This window comes from Salmo salar, chromosome 24, assembly GCF_965601325.2.
Source record: "Salmo salar chromosome 24, fSalSal1, whole genome shotgun sequence".
NCBI lineage: Eukaryota > Metazoa > Chordata > Actinopteri > Salmoniformes > Salmonidae > Salmo > Salmo salar.
The window spans coordinates 6,538,974-6,565,984 of record NC_138314.1 but is presented as its reverse complement, the minus strand read 5'-3'; the positions used below and the strand labels follow the sequence as shown (position 1 = coordinate 6,565,984).

At 41.6% G+C, this 27,011-nt stretch overlaps 1 protein-coding gene across 1 annotated transcript in view; it reads right to left on the bottom strand.

Moving 5' to 3' along the window:
- Positions 1-27,011, bottom strand: part of ipo11 (importin 11) — a 255,541-nt gene that overhangs the window by 77,887 nt on the left and 150,643 nt on the right. Inside the window, exons 23-24 of the mRNA XM_014171158.3 lie at positions 22,810-22,970; positions 1,117-1,212 (exon numbers count right to left, since the gene is read on the bottom strand). Coding sequence (XP_014026633.1) covers positions 1,117-1,212; positions 22,810-22,970 — 257 coding nt within the window. The remainder of the gene's footprint in view (positions 1-1,116; positions 1,213-22,809; positions 22,971-27,011) is intronic.

Genomic DNA, 27,011 nt, shown 5'->3' with positions numbered 1-27,011 from the left:
TGACTATTTCAGTAGTTCTTCAAAGTAAATAAGGCATACTTTTATGACTGCTGAATATCAACTATCAATTGCTTATATCATGCATTTTCAGGTAGAGAAACCTCTGATCTCTATCCCTCTCGATCGCTAGAGAAACTGTGCCTTGAGTTCAAAGAAAAAACCTGAACGAAATGGAATTGTAATAATTGAACTTACGTTGGTCAATTATGCTCTTTTAAACCAAAAACATACACGGTGTACAAAACATCAAGAACACCTTCCTAATATTGAGTTGCACCACCTTTTGCCCTCAGAACAGCCTAAACTCGTCGGGGCATGGACTCTACAAGGTGTCGAAAGCATTCCACAGGGATTCTGGCCCATGTTGACTCCAATGCTTCCCGAGTTGTGTCAAGTTGGCTGGATGTCCTTTGGGTGGCGGACCATTCATAATAACCATAACACATAGGAAAAAGTTGAGCGTGAAAAACCCAGTAACGTTGCTGTTCTTCACATAAACCGGAGCACCTGGCACCTACTACCATACCCCGTTCAAAGGCAATTAAATAATTTGCCTTGCCCATTCAGCCTCCGAATGACACATACACAATCCATGTCTCAAGGGTTCAAAATCCTTCTTTAACCTGTTTCCACCCCTTCATCTACACTGATTGAAGTGGATTTATCAAGTGACATCAAAAGCTATGAGGGTTCATAGCCTTCACCTGAATTCACCTGGTCAGTCTGTCATGGAAAGAGTATAATGTTTTGCACAATCAGTTTACAGTGACCTATAGAGGCTAAATGGCTTATACTGTGATTCAATTTAGTCCTTATAGTGTTCGAAAGGGAACGACATAAGGAGAACCCATAGTGAGTGAGTGAGAGACTAAAGGTTCCTATGGAAGGTTCTGACAGGACGCCATATCAGTTAAAGCAGAGCTCTCATAAGAGAGAGAAAAAGAGAAAGACAGAGAGACAGACTAAGGTTGCAAAAATGCTGGTAACTTTCCCCAAATCCCCAACCAGGATTTCTGGAAAACCTGTGAATTTAAGGAAAGCTACTTGAATTTAGCTACCCTGGTTGCACCAAAGCCCAGCTCCAAAACAGGTACAAAGCATTAACAGGTAGCTCACCTCTCCATCCACGATCCCTCTGAAGACAGAAGGCAGCAGGGGCTGGAACATGTGGGCTCCTAACACGGGGCTAACCTTTAGAGCTACTTCTACCACCTACAGAGAGAGAGAAAGAGACAGCTATTAGTCTACTATAACGCAATGCGGCTTGGTTGGTTGATCACTCGTTGTGCTACTAGAATGGCTCCTCCCTCTCGTGCTTTATCAGCTCAGTTAAATAAGGTAGCTAAAAAATTACTTTTCTGCTGCTTTCCTCACTCAGATCGGACCGGGTGTGGCTCTGACAAGGTCTATACAGAAAGGGTCTTGTTGACCTCTGGTCCATTTGGGAAAGTTATGTATATTTAAAAAACATTTTATGCATATCGGGTCTGGGTGGGAAAGCCCCTGGTCCATTTTGGAAAGGGTCCGACTTTTTGGACCTGTGAAAACCTCTATTACCAGGTCGTGTGCCTGAAACTGTACTTCAATCCTAGAATGAACAGCCTGGAAGAGAACACCTACCCCAAGGTATAAAACCAGCTAGTTAGCAGAGTCAACATCCTTACCAGTCCTGGACACCATATTACATTTACATTACATTTAAGTCATTTAGCAGACGCTAAATTGGTGCATTCACCTTCTGATATCAAGTGGAACAACCACTTTACAATAGTGCATCTAAATCTTTTAAGGGGGGGGGGTTAGAAGGATTACTTTATCCTATCCTAGGTATTCCTTAAAGAGGTGGGGTTTCAGGTGTCTCCGGAAGGTGGTGATTGACTCCGCTGTCCTGGCGTCGTGAGGGAGCTTGTTCCACCATTGGGGTGCCAGAGCAGCGAACAGTTTTGACTGGGCTGAGCGGGAACTGTGCTTCCTCAGAGGTAGGGGGGCCAGCAGGCCAGAGGTGGATGAACGCAGTGCCCTTGTTTGGGTGTAGGGCCTGATCAGAGCCTGAAGGTATGGAGGTGCCGTTCCCTTCACAGCTCCGTAGGCAATCACCATGGTCTTGTAGCGGATGTGAGCTTCAACTGGAAGCCAGTGGAGAGAGCGGAGGAGCGAACCATATGAACGAACAGATGAACTAATGACTCTGAACAAAATGGACAACCCTCCCCAACGCTTGGATCTAGGTGCACTGTTGGCTATCGCCCCAATAAGAAATCCCGCTACCAGGGTTGCAAAGGGCAGTAACTTTATGGAAATTTCCGTAAATCTTCCAGAAATGTTCCATGGGAAGGTAAACTTTTGTGAATTTTTCTTAACCTGTCTGGGCTAGGGGCAGTATTTTCACGGCCGGATAAAAAACGTACCTGATTTAAACTGGTTACTACTCTTGCCCTGAAACGAGAATATGCATATTATTAGTAGATTTGGATAAAACTGTTTGAACTGTTTGAATGGTGTCTGTGAGTATAACAGAACTCATATGGCAGGCAAAAACCTGAGAAAATTCCAAGCAGGAAGTGGCCTGTCTGAGAATTTGTAGTTCTTCTTTAGATTCTCTATCAAAACTACAGTATCTGTGGGGTTACGTAGCACTTTCTAAGGCTTCCATTGGCTCTCTAAAGCCTTCAGAAAGCGGATTGAGGCGTCTCCTGTCTCTGGGCAGAGTATAGTAGCTCAGTTTGTCAGTGGTCTGCCTGGTGACAAAGAGATTGGATATGCTCGTTCACGAGACCACGCTGTTTTTTATTTTCCTCTTTGAAAGAATACACTATTGTCCGGTTGGAATATTATCGCTATTTTACGAGAAAAATCTCATAATTTATTTTAAACAGCGTTTGACATGCTTCTAAGTACGGTAATGGAACATTTAGATTTTTTTGGTCTCGAAATGCGCTCACGCGTTACCCTTTGGATAGTGACCTGAACGCACAAACAAAACGGAGGTATTTGGACATAACTATGGATTATTTGGAGAAAAAAAAAACATTTATTGTGGAAGTAGCAGTCCTGGGAGTGCATTCTGACAAAGATCAGCAAAGGTAATACAATTTTTCTAATACTAATTCTGAGTTTAGTGTGCCCCGAAGTTGGCGGGTGTCAAAATAGCTAGCCGTGATGGCTGAGCTATGTACTCAGAATATTGCAAAATGTGCTTTCGCCGAAAAGCTATTTTAAAATCTGACATAGCGGTTGCATAAAGGAGTTCTGTATCTATAATTCTTAAAATAATTGTTATGTATTTTGTCAATGTTTATGATGAGTAATTGAGTAAATTCACCGGAAGTTTTCGGTGGGGATACATTTTCTCAACATCACACACCAATGTAAAAAGCTGTTTTTTGATATAAATATGAACTTGATTGAACAAAACATGCATGTATTGTATAACATAATGTCCTAGGAGTGTCATCTGATGAAGAACATCAAAGGTTAGTGCTGCATTTAGCTGTGGTTTGGGTTTCTGTGACATATATGCTTGCTTGGAAAATGTCTGTGTGATTATTTTGGGCTATGTACTCTCTTAACATAATCTAAGGTTTTGCTTTCGCTGTAAAGCCTTTTTGAAATCGGACAATGTGGTTAGATTAACAAGAGTCTTATCTTTAAAATGGTGTAAAATAGTCATATGTTTGAAAAATTGAAATTATTGCATTTTTGAGGTTTTTGTATTTCGTGCCACGCTGTTCCACTGGCTGTTGAATAGAATAGGCTCTCTCTCTAGCCCAGAGAGGTTAAATCCATCAAAAAAGTTAGCTTATAATAGTGAACCTTTTTTGTGGGATAAACATAAGGCAGGCAATTCAAGGTCTTGTGGCATATCTTGGTTAAACTATTCCCAATTCAATGGAATTACAACCCTCTGCATGCACAGTGCATTCTTCCATCACATATACAGCTGATTCTCAAGATCTTGAACACTAATTAGATGCTATTGAACCTTCTGGTAAGCTTTCTGGTAAGTTTTGATTACAATACTGGGTGGGGTGAATATATTTTACACGACATACATAATTTTTTGTTAACTAGTAAATAGTAGCCTACAGCAATGTGTTTTAAATCATTTCTAACGTGTTAATTTCTGCTACTTCATTTTTGCTACCATGTGGGTTTTAGCTTGCTTGATTCACCTGTTTCCATACATGCTTCATTTTAAAACATTTATCGTACAAAGGAGTTGTTTAATCTAACTGCTTAACTATTTATCTGTGCATGGAGTTGTATATTCGTTTTTTTTAACATTTTTTCTTCTAATCTTTACAGGAAAATGCCACGGGCACTATCTGATGTGTAGAGACATTTCACTGCAGCTAATGTAGAAGGAAAAGCAGTGTACATTTGCAAATACTGTGCCAAATCATATGTGAAGAATGCAACAAAAATGCAGAATCATCTGGCCAAGTGCATAAAGTTCACTCAGCACTCACATCAAGTCCCTCTACTTCTATTCGAGGTGAAAATGATGAATCAGACACCTTATCGATAGCAACAGCTCACAGTCCTCCTGGAATCATTTGTTTTTTTTACTCAATGGAGGAACGTAGTCAGAGAAATGACGATGAATGTCTTGCTCGAGCTGTGTATGCAACTGGTTGACCTCCAATGCGCACAGGAAATGTGTATTGGAAGAGATTTCTGAATGTTCTTCGCCCAGTTTACACCGCTCCAACCTAACATGCTTTATCTACTAATTTGTTGGATGCAGAGTTCAACAGTGTTCAAGTGAAGGTCAAGCAAATCATAGAGAAAGCCGTCTGTATTGCAATCATCTCTGATGGGTGGTCAAATGTTCACGGGCAAGGAATAATTAACTACATCATCTCTACTCCTCAACCAGTATTCTACAAGAGCACAGACACACGGGACAGCAGACACACGGGACAGCAGACACACGGGACAGCAGACACACCGGTCTCTACATTGCAGATGAGTTGAAGGCAGTCGTCAATGACCTTGGACCACAAAAGGTATTTGCACTGGTGACAGACAATGCTGTGAACATGAAGGTTGCTTGGTCTAAAGTGGAGGAGTCCTACCCTCACATCACACCCATTGGCTGTGCTGCTCATGCATTGAATCTGCTCCTCAATGTCATCATGGCACTGAAAACAATGGATACACTCTACAAGAGAACCAAGGAAATGGTTAGGTATGTGAAGGGTCATCAAGTTATAGCAGCAATCTACCTCATCAAGCAAAGTGAGAAGAATAAGAGCACCACATTGAAGCTGCCCAGCAGCACCTGTTGGGGTGGTGTTGTCATCATGTTTGACAGTCTCCTGGAGGGGAAGGAGTCTCTCCAAGAAACCGCCATATCACAGTCTGCCTATATGGACAGCCCCATCAAGAGGATCCTCCTGGATGATGTATTTTGGGAGAGAGTTGTAAGCAGCCTGAAACTCCTGAAACCTATAACAGTAGCCATTGCACGGATTGGAGGGAGACAATGCCATCCTGTCTGATGTTCAGACTCTGCTTGCAGATGTAAGAGAAGAAATACGTAATGCCCTGCCCACTTCACTGTTGCTCCAAGCAGAGGAAACTGCAGTTCTGAAATACATTAAAAAAAAGCACGAAGACTTCTGCCTGAAGCCCATACATGCCACAGCATACATGTTGAGAGCATCCTGTCTGGTGCAGAGATCAACAAGGCCTATGGTATCATCACTACCGTGTCTCACCACCTTGGCCTGGATGAGGGCAAGGTTCTTGGCAGTCTGGTGAAGTACACTTCCAAGCAAGGACTTTGGGATGGAGATGCAAAATGGCAGTCGTGCCAACATATCTCATCAGCCACCTGGTGGAAGGGACTTTGTGGATATGAGGATCTTTCCCCTGTTGCCTCCATTATCCTCCATATCCCACCAACACCAGCCACCTCAGAGCGCAACTGGTCCTTGTTAGGGAACACATACACCAATGCACGCAACAGGCTGATCAATACAAGGGTTGAAAAATGTGTGGCCATCTAGGCACATTTTTGGCTTTTTGAGCCTGACAACGAGCCATCCTCAACAAGGTTGGAAAGTGACAGTGAAGATGAGGCCTCAGAGTCTGATGTTTAAGAGGTGGACATTGTGGAGATCCGCTGAGAAGACATGGAAGCCTGAGAGGAAGACAACATGTTTTATGTTGAAAACATTTTTGGGAGATGCGATGGATCATTGGGGATCATTCAATATTCCCTTTCTTTTGTTGTTCAGTGAAATCATCCCATGTGAAGCGTCAACTCATTTAATTAAAGTTCAACTCGTAACTTAATTTTATTTTTATTTTTTATTTCTATTGGAAGGATTTAATCATTTGCAATTATGTCTACTTATGATAAGGTAAAAAGTGTATGTTTCTGTCTCCATATGATATGGTAAATATAGCCAATGCAAAAAACATCAACATTTAAATGGTATTAATATTAATTCCCATATATTCCCATTAAGAGTTTCCACCTCTGAATATTCCACAAAATGTGCAACCCTATCCGCAACGGCCTCAGACGAACCATCAAACAGGCATAGCTTCAATACAGGACTAAGATTGAATCCTACTACAACGGCTCTGACACTCGTCAGATGTGGCAGGGCTTAAACTAATACAGACTACAAAGAGAAACCCAGCCGCGATCTGCCCAGTGATGCGAGCCTACCAGATGAGCTAAATGCCTTTCTAAATGCCACTTCGAGGAAAGCAACACTGAAGCATACATGAGACACCCAGCCGTTCTGGACGACTGTGTTCACACTCTTGGTAGCCAAAGTGAGCAAGACCTTTAAACAGGTCAACATTCAAAAAGCCGCAGGGCCAGACAGATTACCAGGACATGTACTCAAAGCATGCACTGATCAACCGACAAGTGTCTTCACTGACATTTTCAACCTCTGTAATAACCGAGTCTATAATACCTACATGTTTCAAGCAGACCACCATAATCCCTGTGCCCAAGGTAACCTGCCTAAATGATTACCGCACGTAGCACTCACGTCGGTAGCCATGAAGTATAGCACTCACGTCGGTAGCCATGAAGTGCTTTCAAAGGCTGGTCATGGCTCACATCAACACCAGCAAACCCTGGAAACACTAGACCACTCTAATTAGCATACTGCCCCAGCAGATCAACAGATGACGCAATCTCAATCGCACTCCACACTGCCCTTCCCCACCCGGACAAAAGGAAAACATATGTAAGAATGCTGTTCATTGACTACAGCTCAGAGTTCAACAACATAGTGCCCACAAAACTCATCACCAAGCTAAGGACACTGGGACTAAACACCTCCCTCTGCACCTGATCACCAACAACGATGACACAGTCTATAGGGAGGAGGTCAGAGACCTGGCAGTGTGGTGCCAGAACAACAACCTCTACCTCAATGTGAGATTGACAAAGGAGCTGATTGTGGACTACAGGAAAAGGAGGTCCGGACACGCCCCCATTCACATCAACGGGGCTGTAGTGGAGTGGGTCGAGAGTTTCAAGTTATTTGGTGTCCAAATCACCGACTAACTATCACGGGGGACCAGTACGGGAAAAAAATTTATGAAATGTATGCATTCACTATTGTAAGTCGCTCTGGATAAGAGCGTCTGCTAAATGACTAAAATGTAAATGTAATGGTCCAAACACACCAAGACAGTCGTGATGAGAGCACGACAACACCTTTTCCCCCTCAGGAGAGTGAAAAGATTTGGCATGGGTCCCCAGATCCTCAAAAAGTTCTACAGCTGCACCATCGAGAGCATCCAGACCAGTTGTATCACCGCCTAGTATGGCAACTGCTTGGCATCTGACCGTAAGGCGATACAGAGGGTAGTGCGTATGGCCCAGTACATCACTGAGGCCAAGCTTCCTACCATCCAGGACCTATATACTAGGCGGTATCAGAGGAAGGCCCAAAAAATTGTCAAAGCCTCCAGTCACCCAATTCATTGACTGTTCTCTCTGCTACCGCACGGCAAGCGGTACCAGATCTCCAAGTTTAGGACCAAAAGGCTCCTTAACAGCTTCTAACCCCAAGCCATAAGAATGCTGAACAATTCATCTAATGGCCACCCGGACTATTTACTTTGACACGCCCTCCCACCCCTTTTGTTTTTACACTGCTGCTACTTGCTGTTTATCATCTATGCATAGTCACTTTACCCCTACCTACATGTACACAACTCGACTAACCTGTACCCCTTCCTATTGACTCAGTACCGGTACACCCTGTATATGTGACCCGATTCAGGAAACTAGGCGTATGTCTTAAGTCACGACTTCACATGAGAGCCATTTGAACGTACATTTTTTAAAATTTATTTATCAAAATGCGTTTTTTTGGTAGATATGCCTTCTCGGACATTCATGTGCCTTTATTACAAACTTGTATGCCGTCTGTAAATACAGATACAATTGTTAAATTACGAGCCTTGTTGGTTGAACCACAGAAAAAGGACACAACCTTCTCACTAGCCATGATTGGCTGCGATAATGAGAGGGTTGGACATGCCGAGAAAGGAGTTTGGATTGGTCTGCCATATTGAAGGCGTCTGTCTATTTGAGCTCGTCAGTCTGTGTTAGTAATCTTGTCAAACGTGGCTTTTTTTATGTATTGTGTAGTGGAGCTGCATAAGTGTTGCTTTCCACTTTCTGGAGGATCAAGTTTTGAAATCAGTGGAATTAGAGTATGATAGCTAAAGAGATGGAGAAAACAACTGTGTCTGGATTACATCTTCTAACTAAGGGCAACCATGGTATGGCATTCCTGACAGGAAGACGCATCCATGATGCATGTTGATGTATGCAGGTAAGATAGTCTAGCGTTAGCTAGATACATTTTCAGATATTACACACTTCTAATTTTGACAGAAAGTGGTTTCATTTCAAGCTAAAGTGTACTGTTAGCTAGCTAGCTAACGTTAGCTGGCTGGCTCCCTAGCTGACGTTATTATTCATATCCCAGAGGCGTATTCATGCAGGGTAGTAACAACATGATTTGACACTTTGTTCATTGTTGTTTAATTAGCTAACATTAGCTGGCTGGCTCATTAGCTAACGTTAAGTGACGTGTGTGATCTTAAACGTTGTTTACCTAGCTAGGTTCACTGTTTACCTAGATAGCTAGCTAGCTAACGTTAGCTGGTTGATTCCCTAGCTGACATTCGTATCCCAGAGCCATTTGCTTTTGTTGTTAGAGCCTAATGTTAGCTAGCTAACATTGAACTTGGTTGGTTAGCTCAGCACTGTGGCATTGTTCATTGTTGTTTAACTAGCTAATGTTAGCTGGCTGGCTCATTAGCTAACGTTACATTACGTGTGTACAACACCCATTGAATATGGCCGGTGTCAGTAAACATCTGCAAAAAAGCGGAATGAAATTGTTGCCAGCAGAGCCGGTTAGGCTGTTTTCATGTTATCCATAGGTAAACAAATCATTGGCCAGAGCGTCAAGTGTGCGCTCCGAGAGCAAAACGAGATCAGTGGGGCTAAAACTTAAGAGGGTGTGAACGATGCTGAGCGAGTGTAGACAAAGAGCTCTTCATGAGATACCAAAACATTTAAAGGTCATTTTCTCAAAAGTGAGTTTACAAGTTGATCAACTTTCAAAGCAGAATTACTTTTCCATTATTCCGCAAATGCAGTGTATGATATACCATTTTGTAGCTCTGAGTCTCAAAATTTGCTACACAAGACTTTATCCAGGTGGTGAGTCACGTATATAGCCTCGTTACTGTGTTACTTTTTATTTTTATTTTACAACTTTTACTTTAATTTATTTTGTAAATATTTTCTCAACCCTTTCTTGAACTGCATTGTTGGTTAAGGACTTGTAAGTAAGCATTTCACGGTAAGGTGAAGTATTCAACCCCTTTGTTATGGTTAGCCTAAATAAGTGCAGGAGTAAACATTTGCTTAAGTCACATAATAAGTTGCATGGACTCACTTTGCGTGCAATAATAGTGTTTGCCATGATTTTTGAATGACTACCTCATCTCTGTATCCCACACATACAATGATCGGTAAGGTCCCCTCAGTCGAGCAGTGAATTTCAAAAAACAGATTCAACCACAAAAACCAGGGAGGTTTTCCAATGCCTCTCAAAGAAGGGCACCCATTGGTAGATGGGTAAAAAGAACAAACAGACATTAAATAAAGATTAAATATCCCTTTGAGCATGGTGAAGTTATTAATTAAACTTTGTATGGTGTATTAATACACCCAGTCACTACAAATACAGGCATCCTTCCTAACTCAGTTGCCGGAGAGGAAGGAAACTGCTCAAGGATTTCACCATGAGGCCAATGGTGACTTTAAAACAGTTACAGAACTGAAAGACTGTGATAGGAGAAATCTGTTGATGGCTAAACATTGTATTTAATACACAATACTACCTAATTGACAGAGTGAAAAGGAAGCCTGTACAGAATTAAAATATTCCAAAACATGCATCCTGTTTGCAACTAGGCACTAAAGTAAAACAGCAAAAATGTTGCCAAAGAAATTAACTTTTTAACCTGTTGGGGCTAGGGGGCAGTATTGAGAAATGTTGAAAAAAATATGTGCCCATTTTTAACTGCCTCCTACACCAACTCAGAAGCTAGGATATGCATATTATTAACACATTCGGATAGAAAACACTCTGAATTTTCTAAAACAGTTTGAATGGTGTCTGTAAGTATAACAAAACTCATATTGCAGGCAAAAACCTGTGAAAAAAAGATTTAAAAAAAATGTGAATTTTGTGACTGTACTATTTAGTGTCATTGTTTTATAGATACCATAGTGAGAAAGGATTCATTTCGCAACTCCTACGGCTTCCACTAGATGTCAACGATCTTTATAAAGTTGTTTGAAGCGTCTATGATAAACAGAGCAAATTAGAATGCATGGAAGTTGACATGTCGTCACTTCATTTTTTTGCACCTGCGCATAAATCTGAGAAGCGTGAGTTTGTCATAATTGTTTATCTAGACATAGGATAGGTTGTGTGAAAATATTACTGATGTTTAACGTTAAAAATGGACCAAAAGATTAATGCTAAACAACGTTTGACATGTTTGAACGAACGTAAATAGATTATTTACTAGGTTTTTTTTGCTTTTCGGCGTGATTTTACACCCCCCCCCCCCCACCACGTTTTGTGGGAGCATAATGAACGCGAACTACTTGGTGTTATTTGGACATAAATTATGAAGGCATAATTCTAGTCATACAAGTAACCCATGCTAGATGATGCATCTTTAGATCTCCCTCTCTTTCTTAGTTTCTAACAGATATTTTCATCACTGTCACAGGAAACCGCTCATGTGCACTTTTGAGAATGGTGTATTCCCGGTCATTTCCTTTTGAAACCGTCGCACGTAGCCTGCATTGTTGCACTTATAATATGTGATCGACCGGCTCGATTTAGATTCACGAGGCCATGTACTAAAAAAACAAAGACTAAAAGCTGGTTTATACTATGGGTGTGTCATAAATTCAATCTGTAGTGCCAGATTTTGCTTAGAGGGCGCTCTGAGCATTCATAAACTCATTGTCAGATTGTCCATTTGTAAATTCAGAGCATTTCGCTCTCGGAGTGTTCAGAGCGCACACTGAACGCTCTGGCGGAGGAGTAGGGTTGATCCGAGCGTTCTGACCTAACAGCAGCAGTCAAGCTAACTGGCTAACGTTGGCTAGCTTGCTAGCTACTTCCAGACACAAATGAGGGAACCGCTCACTCTGACCATTTTATTCGCCTTAGCAGCACTGGTTAGGGAGTTTGTGTTATTCAGAGCGTTGGTTCTCTGCAACTGCGCTGCTGGCAACGATTTAATTACGGTTTTTTTCTAACGTTTACTGACACCGGCCATATTCAACAGGTGTTGAGCGTTCGTAAATTCGTCAGTTATTCATAAGAAGAACTAAAAGGTTATCAACATTAAGTTAAACAGTCAGATCTATTGCATCAGCCTCATTTCTTTTTACATTTTGTAATGTGCAGTGGTCGTATGAATTTAGGATCTGTCCCAGAATCTATTTTTGAACATTGTTTTATTGTCCAAGGAATGACAGGATACCCTTAATTTTGAGCCCTGGTGGGAATTATTTTATAAAAACATATAACGTATTTGGTTGTAATGTTACAATATTTTATAGGCTACAAAGGGTGACCAACCATTCCTCCACGAGAGCCTTAAAGAGGAAGTTTTGTATATTGAGACAGGCTTGAATATGCCAATGCTGCAGAGTGTAGCCTACATTTTTGTCTGATTCTCTATGGTAAAAAATAAAGATAATGCATTTGATCTTGTAAAGTGGTTCCTTGCATCATACAATTATGTAAAAATTGTGTTACACACCTGTTTTTTTTTGGGGGGGGGGGGGGGGGTGATTGGTGATGCAATCAACAGTGGATGGGTGGAGAAACCATCCAGATTGCTAGCTCACCGTTCTGTTCCAAGTGAAACCGAATGGGAGCATTCACACCGCCAGGGTGGTCCCACTAGGGCAAACAGCCAGAACAGGGAAGGGCCTACCTGAATTTATCTAATAAACGTCTGTTTTTATTTTCCATTATAAAACATTCTGCTACAGTGTGCACTAAATGAATAAAACCGAGGCTAGTGAGAACAGAAGGTGAAAAGGTTCTCTGAGCTGAGTCTTCTTCACTCTGTTGTTCTGCTTCCGTCCTCAAATGGGAGCTAAGTTCTTTAATAGGGATGTAACGATTCAGAAACACACATCGGTCCCCGGTTCAAATGTTTAAGATGCATCGGTCAGAAAATCTATTGAAAAGATACAAATCATCGATTCACTGAAATATTTTGCTCAAATTACTTTCTACCTTCCCGAAAATACCTCTGATCTTTTGTGACAACTGTGTCCTCTCCATCAGTGGTGAACTACGCATGTAATTACGTTGACAGTCATTCATCTTCAAGTCTTTTTACATGCCAAACAACCTCAAGAAATATACAGTGCCTTCGTAAAGTATTCAGACGCCTTGACTTTTTCCACATTTTGTTACATTACATCCTTATTCTAAAATGGATTAAATAAAAAAATGGTCAGCAATCTACATATAATACCCAATAATGAAAAAATCTAATACAGGTTTATATACATTTTTGCTAATTTACAGAAAATTCTAAATAAATCACAGGGTCATCAGCAAAGCACCCCCACGCCATCACACCTCTATCACATGCTTCACGGTGGGAACCACACATGCGGAAATCATCCGTTCACCTACTCCGAGCTCCTCTGTCCAGTGTCTGTTCTTTTGCCCTCTTAATCTATTATTTTTATTGGCCAGTCTGAGATATGGCTTTTTCTTTGCAACTCTGCCAAGGCGGCCAGCATCCCGGAGTCACCTCTTCACTGTTGACATTGAGACTGGTGTTTTGCGGGTACTATTTAATGAAGCTGCCAGTTGAGGACTTGTGAGGCGTTGGTTTCTCAAACTAGACACGATTTGTCCTCTTGCTCAGTTGTGCACCTTGGGCCTCCCACTCCTCTTTCTATTCTGGTTAGAGCCAGTTTGCGCTGTTCTGTGAAGGGAGAAGTACACAGCGTTGTACGAGATCTTCAGTTTCTTAGCAAATTCTCGCATGGAATAGCCTTCATTTCTCAGAACAGGCAAGTAATAGTATGTAAACTTGTAGGCATGTGAGGAAGCTAATGGGGCATGAACCAAGAAAAATGGCCCCATTCCAGATGCTGTAAAGGATTACAACAAGAGCATGGGAGGTGTGGACATGTCAAACGCGCTGATAGGCTACTACAATTTTCTCCACAAGACAATGAAATGGTACAAGACATTGTTCTATCATTTCATCGACTTTGCTGTGGTGAATGCATTCATCCTCCAGAAGGAAATGGCTAAGAGCTGTGGACAGACCCCCATGACACAGCTAGCCTTCAGAGAGCTGCTCATCCAGGGGCTTGCCGACTATGGCACAAAGTCCACTGCAGCGCCTTCTGTCCCCTCTACTCCTGTTCACCTGCCAAAATACATAACTGCAGACCTGAATGTGCCTCAGGGCCAAAAGAGTACAGCGGGGAGGCGTCGTTGTATTCCTTGCCACAAGAAATATCCCATCACCTGCACTACTTGTGCAGTTACTTTCTGCTTCACAGCAGAAAGAGACTGCTATGGGACTTGGCATAAGCAGCACAATCTTGTGTAGAGGACTGTGGGTGTTCTAAATAGTCTAATTGTACATTTTAAAAAAGTATTCACTTTGTGTGTGGTGTGTGCACTTATGACATTAGATAAAGTGTTGGCTGCTAACTTACCCTCATCTTAAATAGTTCACTTGTGTGTTGGGAGGCATTGGATCAGTGTTCTCGTTACATCTCATGTTAGCACCTTTTATGTAGGGAAGCTAATGATTCATTATGACATTCCTGGGTAAACTTAATTTTTGATTACCATAGCATTTTATGTTCTCTTGAAAATGTATCAATTGACCAATTCGGCCACTTGGAGGGAACTTGGGTATATTTGGGGAAACTCGTGAGGGACACCTGGGACATACTAAATATTATGTAGCTCTCACTCTCTCATGTTGCCCTGTTGTGAACAACATCTAAATTATCCCCAGCTTCCCATTTCAATGTACGGCCTGTCTTTTGCATTTCAAAGAAGAAAAAATATATATGTAGAAAACACTTTTTTTGTTTGTTTGATCTTTTACCAGATCTATTGTGTTTTATTCACCTACATTAATTTCAAATCTACACAACCTCTAAGTGTTTCCTTTCAAATAGTATCAATAATATGCATATCCTTGCTTCAGGTCCAGAGCTACAGGCAGTTAGATTTGGGTGAGTCATTTTTGGCTGAAATTGAGATGAAGGGTCCTATCCAGAAGAGGATAATCAGCTTTTTGATATGCCACACCTGTCAGGGGGATGGATTATCTTGGCAAAGGAGAAATGCTCACTCACAGGATGTAAACAGATTTGTGCCCAACATTTCAGAGAAATATGCTTTTTGTGTTTATGGAACATTTCTGGGATTTTTTTATTTCAGCTCATGAAACATGGGACCAAGACTTTACATGTTGTGTTTAATTATTGTTCAGTGTACATACATACATACATACATACTTGCATCATACATACATACATACACACTGAACAAAAATATAAACTCAACATGTAAAGTGTTGATTCCATTATGAACACTTGCTCTTTCCATGTATACTGACGAGGTGAAAGCTATGATCCCTTATTGATGTCACTTGTTAAATCCACTACAATCAGTGTAGATGAAGGGGAGGAGACAAGTTAAAGAAGGATTTTTAAGTCTTGAGACATGGATTGTGCATGTATGCCATTGTGTGTGTGTGTGTGCGCCATTGAATGGACAAGACAAGATTGAAGTGCCTCTGAACGGGGTATGGTAGTGGATGCATCGGTTTGAGTGTCAAGAACTGCAGCGCTGCTGCGTTTTTCACACAACAGTTTCCTGTGTGTATCAAGAATGGTCCACCACCCAAAAGACATCCAGTCAACTTAACACAACTGGGAAGCATTGGAGTCAATAAGGGCCAGCATCCCTGTGGAACGCTTGACACCTTGTAGAGTCCATGCCCAGACGAATTGAGGCTGTTCTGAGGGCAAAAGGTGGTGCAACTCAAAATTAATAAAGGTGTTCCTAATGTTTTGTGTATATCTGGTGCAGAGAGATGAGAAAATGAGTTTCTCAGTCATGGAAATAAAAGTGCTGAAAACATGTTGGCTCACTATTTTAAAATAAAATGGAGAATAAACTATAGGATTACAAATACCGGCGTTTTGGTCAGGTACAACTGACTAGCGCTAGCTAACGCTACCTAGAAGAAGAAAAAACAAAGTGTCAATAATCAATATAATATCAGCCAAAATAATTTTGAGATATTTAACTATAGACTTTTCCCCCCCATCACTAATTCAGTCCCGACAGATTATTTCGGTTTACACGCAGAATCTTTCCACGAGAAATTACACAAACACACAACACAACACAAATTCACACACAACCAGGTAATGGAATTCCAATATAGATCCTGCATGGCCATCGTACTAATGCTCTTTCCTAGTATTTTCCAGGGGAGCTTAACTTCTCTAACAATAACATTGTTTTTTTCATTTTGTCAGAACAAAACATGCCAGACACACAACGAGGGAGGCATATCAAAATCATAAAGGAAAACATATTTCATGCCATCAGCCTTTTAAAGTTCCCTCATTGCGTTTGAAGTCGGAGAGAAATGACAGTTAGCAAGCTGACTTTTTTTATTTAAGGTAATGAATGACGATGTAGGTTGTCAACGTGGTAACGGCTGAGCGGCTAAGAGCTTTTCCAAGGAAACAAATTGCTTGTATGTATGCAGCCCTTTGGAGGGTGAGCAAGACCTCTAAAGAAATTATAGGCTCCTGTATATTGGAATGGTAAAGGTCAAGTCTATTACTAAAAAGCATAGAAAGGCCAAAACATTATTAAACATACATTAATAGACATAATATTCAACTCCAAACCCATGGAAAGTGGAAGATAAGCAGGCAAGATGGATGTCCCTTCACTAAGAAGAACGTAGTGTTTCTACATTATATTCCAATATAGATAAATATCTAGAATCATGTTTGTCGACCCTTTCTGGTCTCTAAATAACGTCTCAACTATCAACTTTTTAGGAGTAACATCATATTAAAGCTATTACCAAGGCTACAGTAAACGCTATTATCGAGACTACTGTCAACAAACTGATCTTTTAAACAATGTACACGTGATGACTTCACCAACAAGTCACTGAATGTGCAACTTTTGGTACATTACAGACATGCTGCACATCAACTCAGTTTCTGTAGTAGACAATAGTGCTCCGTAGACGAGGTGTCAGTAGAAAGTTAACAGCACGACAGGATCAACTAGCTAACCTATAGAATGATCTAGAGGCAAAAACAGCACTAACAACAACAGGATGAGAGAAAAAAAAAACACTTCAACCAGAGCCATATATTTAGACATATTTATAAATATACATCTCTGACCTCAATCAGTTGCCTCAGTTCCCCTCATTAGCTGAGAAAAACACAGCAGCGTCTCTGTTCATCAATTTGTGTGTCAATTAGCAGCGAGTGGCGTCACCTCTGCTCTGTTGCTATCGACAACCGCACTGGAGGAGTAACAAGTTAATTAGCGCCACTAAAAGTCACTTCCTGTAGCTACCCTACCCTTCCTCAGAAATGGTGTGTCAGTGGCGGTCGGTGCCATTTAAGATAATTTAACAAAATGATGAGCATGGCCTTATTTCTATGACAGAATATTGGATGACTGTCACTAATATTCCATTCACTTAGCTTAATGTAACATCGATAGGTTTAAGTTACTACATGATACTAATTTTTCCTAAACCCATCGTAAGGCTGCTACAATCTAGCCTATGAACGAAAGTTTACCACGTACAGAGGTCGAGAGAAACATAAGTAATCAAGTTGAAAGACAGTGACACATTCAATAATGCCTTGCACACTCTTGCCGGCAGCTAGCTGATCTAGGGTGTAATCATTAGTCCAACAGTTGCAAAAGAGAGTTTCTATTGGACCAACTCAGGTATGTTTATCCCAGTTTCATTCCATTTGCTTCCATTTTAAGAAACGTTATTCAACATAATCGGCATAATGAATACACCCCTGATCACACGCAAACACAGTTCCCTTTCATAGCTGCCACATACAAACAGCATGATCACTTTGCTCGTTAATTCCTTCTCGCATCAACGTACTCTCCTCCTTTCACCTTCGCTTGTGGAATTCAGTGCACAACACAGCAGCTGTCTGTGACCAGGCAAAAAAGCACTTTCCAAGCCAAACCTTTATATCATACCCGCTAACCGCTGCACATCGTTGTCACCATATTAGCTAATGTCAGTCAACATCGCTACTAGAACTAATCATTAGTAAACCCGCTACAATCATGTAGTACAGTGTACAGTGAGCATGCAAGCAGATGACCAGTTATACCTGCAGGGCCAGTGGCAAATTAATAAAACCAAAAGCTAAACTTGACTTGGAAAAGTTCCAGTGTTGGATAGCCACAGCCAGCTAGCTAACATAACATCCCTCTCTGTTTAAGTTGGGTGTTTGAATAGGCTAAACTAGCTAGCTGCATTTGCAATATAGCTAGTTCGCTCTCTCTCTTGCTTCTCCATTTTTTAAGAAATGACTTTGTTAACTGTTCAACTATTGTCTTTCTGAGTCAACTACTCACCATATTTTATGCACGGCAGTGCTAACTAGCTTTAGCTTACGCTTTGAGTACTATACTCATTCTGATCCTTTGATTGGGTAGACAACATGTCAGTTCAGGCTGCAAGAGCTCTGATAGGTTGGAGGATGTCCTCCAGAAGTTGTCAATATGTAAGTCTATGGAAAGGGGTGAGAACCATGGTTTTGTACCAAGTGGAGGATGGAAACTAGCTGTCCTCCGGCTACACCATGGTGCTACCCAACAGAGTGCTGTTGAGGGTACTGTAGACCTTCATTGCAAAAACAGTGTGTTTTAATAAATTATTTGGTGACGTGAATATATTCACCATATGTTTCACTATTTTAGGCCTCCCCATCCTCCTCTGAGGAACCTCCACTGGTGTGTATATGTGTAATAATTATTATTTCACACATGTATTAATATGCATGTGAAAATTGGAAAAGTGTTGTTTTTTTTTGCATTTCCCACTGAGACACCCAGACATCACAGCTCTTAAAGGTAAATATACCCTGAGTGTACAAAACATTAAGAACACCTTCCTAATATTGAGTTGCACCACCTTTTGCCCTCAGAACAGCCTCAATTCGTTGGGGCATGGACTCTACAAGGTGTCGAAAGCGTTCCACAGGGATGCTGGCTCATGTTGACTCCAATGCGTTCCACAGTGGTGGACCATTCTTGATACAAACGGGAAACTGTTGAGCATAAAAACCCAGCAGTGTTGCAGTTCTTGACACAAACCACACTGACTACCACACCCCGTTCAAAGGCACTTAAATCTATTGTCTTGCCCATTCACTCTCTGAATGGCACACATACACAATCCATGTCACAATTGTCTCAAGGCTTAAGAATCCTTCTTTAACCAACTACACTAATTGAAATGGATTTAACAAGTGACATCAATAAGGGATCGTAGCGTTCACCTGATATCACATGGTCAGTATGTCATGGAAAGAGCAGTGTTTTGTACACTCTGTGTAATGGCTTGTTATAGTGCTTGATGAAGAATATATGGGGAATGGAGGGAGAGCGGGAAAGAGGGGAGGGAGAGAAGCTTTCACAGAAAAGTACCATATATTTTAAAATGTTTTTAATCTAGAACTATTCCACACACTCAATTAAATAAAAAAATTGGACACTCTATTGCCAAATGGCCACTGACGCAACAAACTGAGGTAAAAGAGAGAGATGTGGGCCATCTGCTGAATACAAGGATTGTCTTGTTCCACACTAGATCCAAGATGGCAGTGGATTCAAACAGGTGGCTGTAATCTGACACCGAGACTCATGCATTTCTTTCTTACTCTCTCCATCTCCCCGACTTTCTCTCTTTTACTATTTCTGTCTCCCCCACTTCTCTGCTCCCTCTCCCCATCTCTTTCTATTGCTTTCTCCCTCTCTCTCAGGGGCCAGCGGGACACAGCAGCACAGTGCCTGGCCTCAGCCTCTCTCTCTGTCTCTCACACTGGCATCGCAGACTTGAGCTGCTTTTCCTCCTCAGTCATCCTCTTCAACAGGGAGGCAAGTGGCTGACACTGTCCCCACAGAAAAAACACAGACACGCACAACTCTGTCCTTCAGAGCCCACCACACACCACCCTTCTCCTCCTCTCACTCCCTCCTTCCCTCGTTACTCTCCTGTTGCTCCGAGGGGCGACTCCCAAATCGACAGTGCTGACCAGTCTGTACACATCTCCACCTCATCTCACCCTTAATCCTTCTCCTACTCTCTCTTCTTCCCTCTAGTCCTCCCCTCTCATTAAGTTCCCGTCAGCCTCCCAAACCCACTGAACAAGCCAATGCAGCTATGAACACCACATCAATCACTTTAGAAACCAGATCACCAAGTATATACCGAACAAAAATATAAACGCAACATGTAAAGTGTTGGTCCAATGTTTCATGAGCTAAGGGTCCAGAAATGTTCCATACGCACAAAAAGCTTATTTTCGCTCACATTTTGTGCACAAATTTGTTTTACATTCCTGTTAGTGAGCATTTCTCATTGCCAAGATAATCTATCCACTTGACAGGTGTGGCATATCAAGAAGCTGATTAAAAAGCACGATCATTACAGCACGATCATTGTGCTGCGGCCAATAAAATGCCACTTTAAAATGTGCAGTTTTGTCACAACACAATGCTACAGATGTCTAAAGTTTTAAGGGAGCGTGCAATTGGCATACTGACTGCAGGAATCTCCGCCAGAGAATTAAATGTTAATTTCTCTACCACAAGCCGCTTCCAACATTGTTTTAGAGAATTTAACAGTACGTCCAAATCGGCCTCACAACCGCAGACCATGTGTAACCACACCAGCCCAGGACCTTCACATCCAGCTTCTTCACCTGCGGGATCATCTGAGGCGGTGCTGCACATTATTTCTGTCTATAATAAAGCCCTTTTATGCGGGAAAATTTAATTCTGATTGGCTGGGCCTGGCCGCCAAATGGGTGGGCCTATGCCCGCCCAGGCCCACCCATGCCTGCGCCCCTGCCCAGTCATGTGAAATCCCCAGATTAGGGCCGAATGAATTTATTTCAATGAACTGATTTCCTTATATGAACTGTAACTCAGTAAAATCTTTGAAATTGTTGCATGTTGCATTTACATTTTTGTTCAGTATACATGGAGACCAGTGGCATCTGGTGGGATTTTAAAGCAGAGGACGGGCTCATGGTAATTACTGGAACAGATTGGAAAAAATGGAATCAAACACATGTATCATGGTTTCCATATGTTTGGCACCATTAAATTCTAAAATGGATGGATGGAAGCAAAGATGGAGAGGAAAAGGAGGGAAACAAAGGAAAGGAAGAGCGAGAAAGCGGAGCTAAGTAGGGAGGGAGTTAGCTATCAGGGTGACCCACTAAAGCAATGCAGTATTAAAAGAGCACACAGCCTTGTTATTCCCTCTTTGATTTAATCAAATCAAATGTATTTATATAGCCCTTATTACATCAGCTGATATCTCAAAGTGCTGTACAGAAACCCAGCCTAAAACCCCAAACAGCAAGTAATGCAGGTGTAGAAGCACGGTGTTAACAGCTGAAGGCGAACTCCTGGTACAGGGAGAGGTTTTTCCCCCTCACTGCCCTGTTACACTGATGGACATACTGTACGCACAGGCTGGGGGGGAGGCAGGGAAAATATTTGCTTGTTTCTTTGTAAAATATGTAGTCTTATTTAGTCTTTGGCCCACCGAGATAAAGAGGAAATCAAACATAGTCCTCATCCACAGCTAGATTAAACCAGCATTGGTCTCCCATTACTGTACAATGTTCATTTGAACTATTAGTTTTATGTACAGGCTGTGCCCAGAGCGAAACAACCTTTGCATCCTACTGGGCAGTACAATTAGAGTGACCTTATACTGGGCAGTTGCTTTGTTCAAGTAACACTGTGCTTGTTGTTTTTAGTGTGAATTTGAGCACAGCGTTAACTCTCACTGCTGATATAACCCCAAAGCCTTGCCCAGTTACTGGTGCAGTACACTACTGTTGGCTCATACTGCCTCCAAATCAAAACACATTTTATTTGTCACATGCTTTGTAAACAACAGGTGTAGACTAACAGTAAAATGCTTACTTACGGCCCTTCCCTACAATGCAGAGAGAAAAACAAAAATATTAGAAAAAAGTATAACGTGAGGAATAAATACACAATGAGTAACAATAACTTGGCTATATACACGGGCTACCAGTGCCGAGTCTATGTGTAGGGGTACGAGGTAATTGAAGTTGATATGTACATATAGGCAGGGATAAAGTGACTAGGCAACAAGACAATAAACAGTAGCAGCAGAGTCTGTGAAGAATCAAAAGAGTTAAAGGAAAAAGAGTCGATGCAGATTGTCCCGGTAGCTATTGGTTAACTATTTAGCAGTCTTATGGCTTGGGGGAAGAAGCTGTTCAGGGTCCTGTTGGTTCCAGACTTGGTGCTCCGGTACCGCTTGCCTCGCGGTAGCAGAGAGAACAGTCTATAACTTGGGTGTGGCTGGAGTCTCTGACAATTTTTAGGGCCTACATCTGACACCGCCTGATATAGAGGACTTGGATGGCAGGGAGCCTAGATGGCACTGAGTTTGGGAAACCCTGCTCTAGAGGAAGAAAGAGATTTGTGGTTCTTGTATCTGTTCTGTGATCCCTGCATCCCTCTCTTCCCCAATACTATACAGTACGGGGCTGGAGGGGAGCGGGTCGAGAGCTTCAAGTTCCTCACTGTCCACATCACAAAGGAATTAACATGGTACACACAACAACACAGTCTTGAATAAGGCACGACAGCGCCTCTTCCCCCTTAGGAGGCTGAAAGGATTTGGCATTGGCGGCGCGAGCAGAGCGCCCCCCCTTTGGACTCATGCTAGGCAGCAGCACAGTCGTGTTAGAAGTGGAGTTTTCCCAGAAATACAATTCTCAGAATAGCCATGATTAAATTCCTAAAGCCGACCGGCACATCGATAATGGAGAGTAAAACAGAGTGAAAACAATTGTACAAAAGGGTGCAAGCGCGGGCACACAAGCACAGACACAAACACACACACTACCTTCAGAACTTGGACTTGTCCTTCGTTGGTGATATCTTTGAGTAGATTACAGAAGGATCTGCACAGGCCCTCAGCATAGTTCTGTAGGAAGTCAGTAGCTGACAGGTAGATGTAGGCGTTGACTATCTGGAAGCATGTCCTCAGGTTCTCTGAGCTCATCTCTGAAACAGATAAACACACATCACATTAGAGGGAGGGAGAGATGAGCCAGACAGACTCCTAATCTCTGTGTGCTTTACAGTGTGCAAGGTCCTATCTCACCAGGCAGTGAGAGGCTGGCCTGGCACTAAGGGATGGATGCTCTTGAGGATGCCACCCCTCAGCAGGCCCAGGGAATATCAACATCCACTGCCAAGATCCATGTCTCGTTTCAGTGCTAGGAACCAAGTGATATCGTGAGTCTCAATGATTTGACTCACTAGCACATTTTGAACAGCTAAGGACTTGAACAAACTACGCCGTCATGCAGTCCACGATCCAACATTAGTCAAGAACACTTGGAGAAACTCAAACCTTCCTGGTTAAATAAAGGTTAAATAAATCAAAATAAAATAACTGTTGCTGAGTCGAGCAAAACACCACACTCCTGCAAGCCTGCCTAACTACAGCACCATACGGGTTAATATGATAATAAATACATTCTCCAACATCTAAATGATTCAAACACACCCTCTACTTTTCCCACCAGTGTGTTTTCCACATCTACCTGATTAGTGACGGAGTTTTGCAGCTCAGTGATTGAAGCAAACACAAACCATCAAGAGGTAGAGACTGCAGCTGTGTGTTTATGTTTCTGGATTATTAGCGCTGATCAATTACGCGTAACAAACTTGTCTAATCACCAACAATCTTATTTTCATGTCAATTATTATTTACATTTCCTTTACTCTGTTCAGCCCTTAGTGTTAATCCGCACAGAAAGGTATAGTAGAACGGGGTTGAGTCCCCAATGGCACCCTATTCCCTATGTGTAGTGCACTACTGTTGACAAGGGCCCATAGGACTCTGATCAAAAATAGTGCATTTATAGGGAATAGGGTGCCTATTGGGACGGACTCCTAGGAGCCTTAATCTATCAAGAGAATCTGCATCTCGCCACAGAAAAGGAGCAAATGACAGAACATTGATGAGACAAAGTAGAAAGCTATACAACAAAGCAATCAATAAATCTAATTGAAATTGATACGGAAATCTGCATATTTTTAACAATTCAAGCCACTAGGGAACTAAAATGTAAATGAGAAATACATGAATAAGGGATTAATGATGAACCTTTACTAATCATTCTGGAACCTAGCTACTCCCAGATAGTATTCAAGCCACTAGGAATTAACATATAAATGAGAAATACATGATGATGGGATTAATGACGAACCTTTACTAATCATTACGGAACCCAGCTACTGTAACCCTGTTGTTTATCATGTGACTCACTATGGGCTTGTAAGAGCTGCTTTTGACAGGGTTTCTTTCCATGGATGTGCAATAACTAAACTGACCACAGCCACAGAGCCATACTGGTGTGTGTATAGGTCAGCAAACTCTTCCTAGATTGCCACGAGGAGCTCAATTTAACAGTGATGTGGAGTGTCATGGTGGATGATCCAACCCCCCTCCCAACACACACACACACACACACACACACACACACACACACACACACACACACACACACACACACACACACACACACACGAAGCTTGTGTCTGACGGTAATGTGAAGTGACAGGGTTACCGCTCCTAACGCCTGGAATAGCAGTCTGCTTGCATCCCCAGAAACACACACCTCTTACCCTTTCAAATCCCCTCCCTCTCCTCTCCCTTCCCAGAATTTGGCCTCTCTTCCCTCTCATGCTGTCTGTCTATTTCTATTTCTCCCTCTCCCTCTCTCTCTCTCTCCCTCTCTGGGCTCTTCTGTAAGCCCCCTAAAACAAGCTCTGACTATCCAGCAGACAGCACTTTGCTCCCACTCAAGGATATTTTGTGTGCATCTGTGTGTCCTATCTGCTAATCAAGAAATAGGAAGGTTCTAGACATACATGCTCTTCAAGGGTCTGACCATATCAGATACAAATCATACATCATTCTATGAGTCTCACCTACCAGATACTAAGGTTGTGTCCTTTATAGTGACTAATTTGGAATTTTTCCCAGGGCCTATAGGGACGTAGAGTAGGCCACTCCGGCACATTGATTGGTACCACTTCAAGCCTCTGTCACACTGCAGACAGACTCACTTTGGGTGGAATCAAATTCTGTTAGCAACAATCAATAATTTAAAATAAAGCTCTATCCAGCTTTTGACGCCACCCACTTGATCCAGTTCCTGATCGAACGTGATTGTTTTCCTCCTTCCGGCCGATTGACAAACAAGTAAAACTTTGTTAAATATGAATTATATTTGTCAAAACGATTAAATTATGCGAACAGAATTTGAAAGATATTACAAAAAATATGTAAATGTTTGTTTTCACGTAGTATAATACTCAGAAGCCATCGTCAGTTAGCATTAGCATTCTCACAGAGAATGAACGGTGGTGTTAGCATATTAGAAAAAATGTAAACCGTGCCGAAATGTTGACTGTAGATAACATTAGGATATTTGGAATCTGTTGTGCCACAAAGCGAACACCACACAGCATTCTCTATTACCAATTTCAGACAGAAGATGAGGTATGTTACCTATAAAAAATATAAAATCAAATTTTATTAGTCACATACACATGGTTAGTAGATGGTATTGCGAGTGTAGCAAAATGCTTGTGCTTCTAGTTCCGAGAGAAGCACAAGCATAAGGAAATGTTTGTATGAACCCCTTTTATAAATATCAGTAGGCATGGTAAAATAGTTGGAATTTGGTCTGTGTATGAAAGGGATATATGAGTGAACATATATTTCAAATTCTGTGCACGTTATTTAATAGTTATGACACATTTTAATCATATTTAACAACATTTTGCTCATTTGTGAATGGACCGGAAGGAGGAAAATAATCGCAACAAATTGGATGCGCCTTTGTTGGCAGGCGTCATAAGGTGAATTAACAAAGAAATAAACCTCCCCTGCACTTTGTAGGTTATTGTTGTTGGATGCATTAGCCTAGTTGTCTGAATCTCTCTTAGAGGTGTAGTATAGGCCAGTTTAGTTAGCTAGTGGACTACCTCTATTCTCAAAGCAGTGAGCGATAGATAAAGGGCACTTCTAACCTGGATAAAAAAGGAAATTCATATGTGAATGTACAAATCCTACATTTCCTTTAAGAAAGAGGGGTAAAATGGCAAAGATGTATTGCCATTGAATCCGATGCGCATTCCCATTCAAGCAATAATGTATGCGATGTGTATTCGTAGTGTAAGTGACAAATCATTTTGGCTCGAGGGCCACATCAGGGTTTTCAGAATTCAGCGGAGGGCGGCCAGATTTCTTTCCAGACATATTTGTTTGTCAAAAGGGCAGTTATTTGTTAATAAAATAATACATTTCCCCAATCTTTTGTTTTGAACTCAAACCTCCACAGGACTGGATTGAATGGGCTCGTGGGCTATGCACAGGTTGTTAATGTGGGCAATGTATTTCATAGCATCTGCTCTCTGCACATGTAGTTAATGATGATAATGTATGCAAGGCAGCTTTTTAGTCAGCATCTCAACCCTGCTAGCTTCATGAATATTTAAAGTGTCTTCAGAAAGTATTCACAACCCTTGAAACGTTAACATTTTGTTGTGTTACAACCGGAATTGAAAATTTAGATTTTGTGTCACTGGCCTACACACAATACCCCATAATGTCAAAGTGTAATTAAGTTCAGGAGTATACATTTGCTTAAAAAGTCACAATAAGTTGCATGGACAAAAACAGTGTTTGACAGTGAATGACTACCTCCTCTCTGTAACACGCACATACAATTATATGTAAGGTCCCTCAGCCGAGCAGTGAATTTCAAACACAGATTCAGTCCCAAAGACCAGGGAGGTTTTCCAATGCCTCGCAAAGGGCACCCATTGGCAGATGGGTAAAAATATAAATGCATATCCCTTGGAGCATGGTGAAGTTATTAATTACACTTTGGAAGGTGCATCAACACAACCAGTCAACACAAAGATACAGGCGTCCATCCTAACTCAGTTGCCCGAGATTAAGAAAACTGATCAGGAATTTCACCATGAGGCCAATGGTGACTTTACAACAGTTAGAGTTTAATG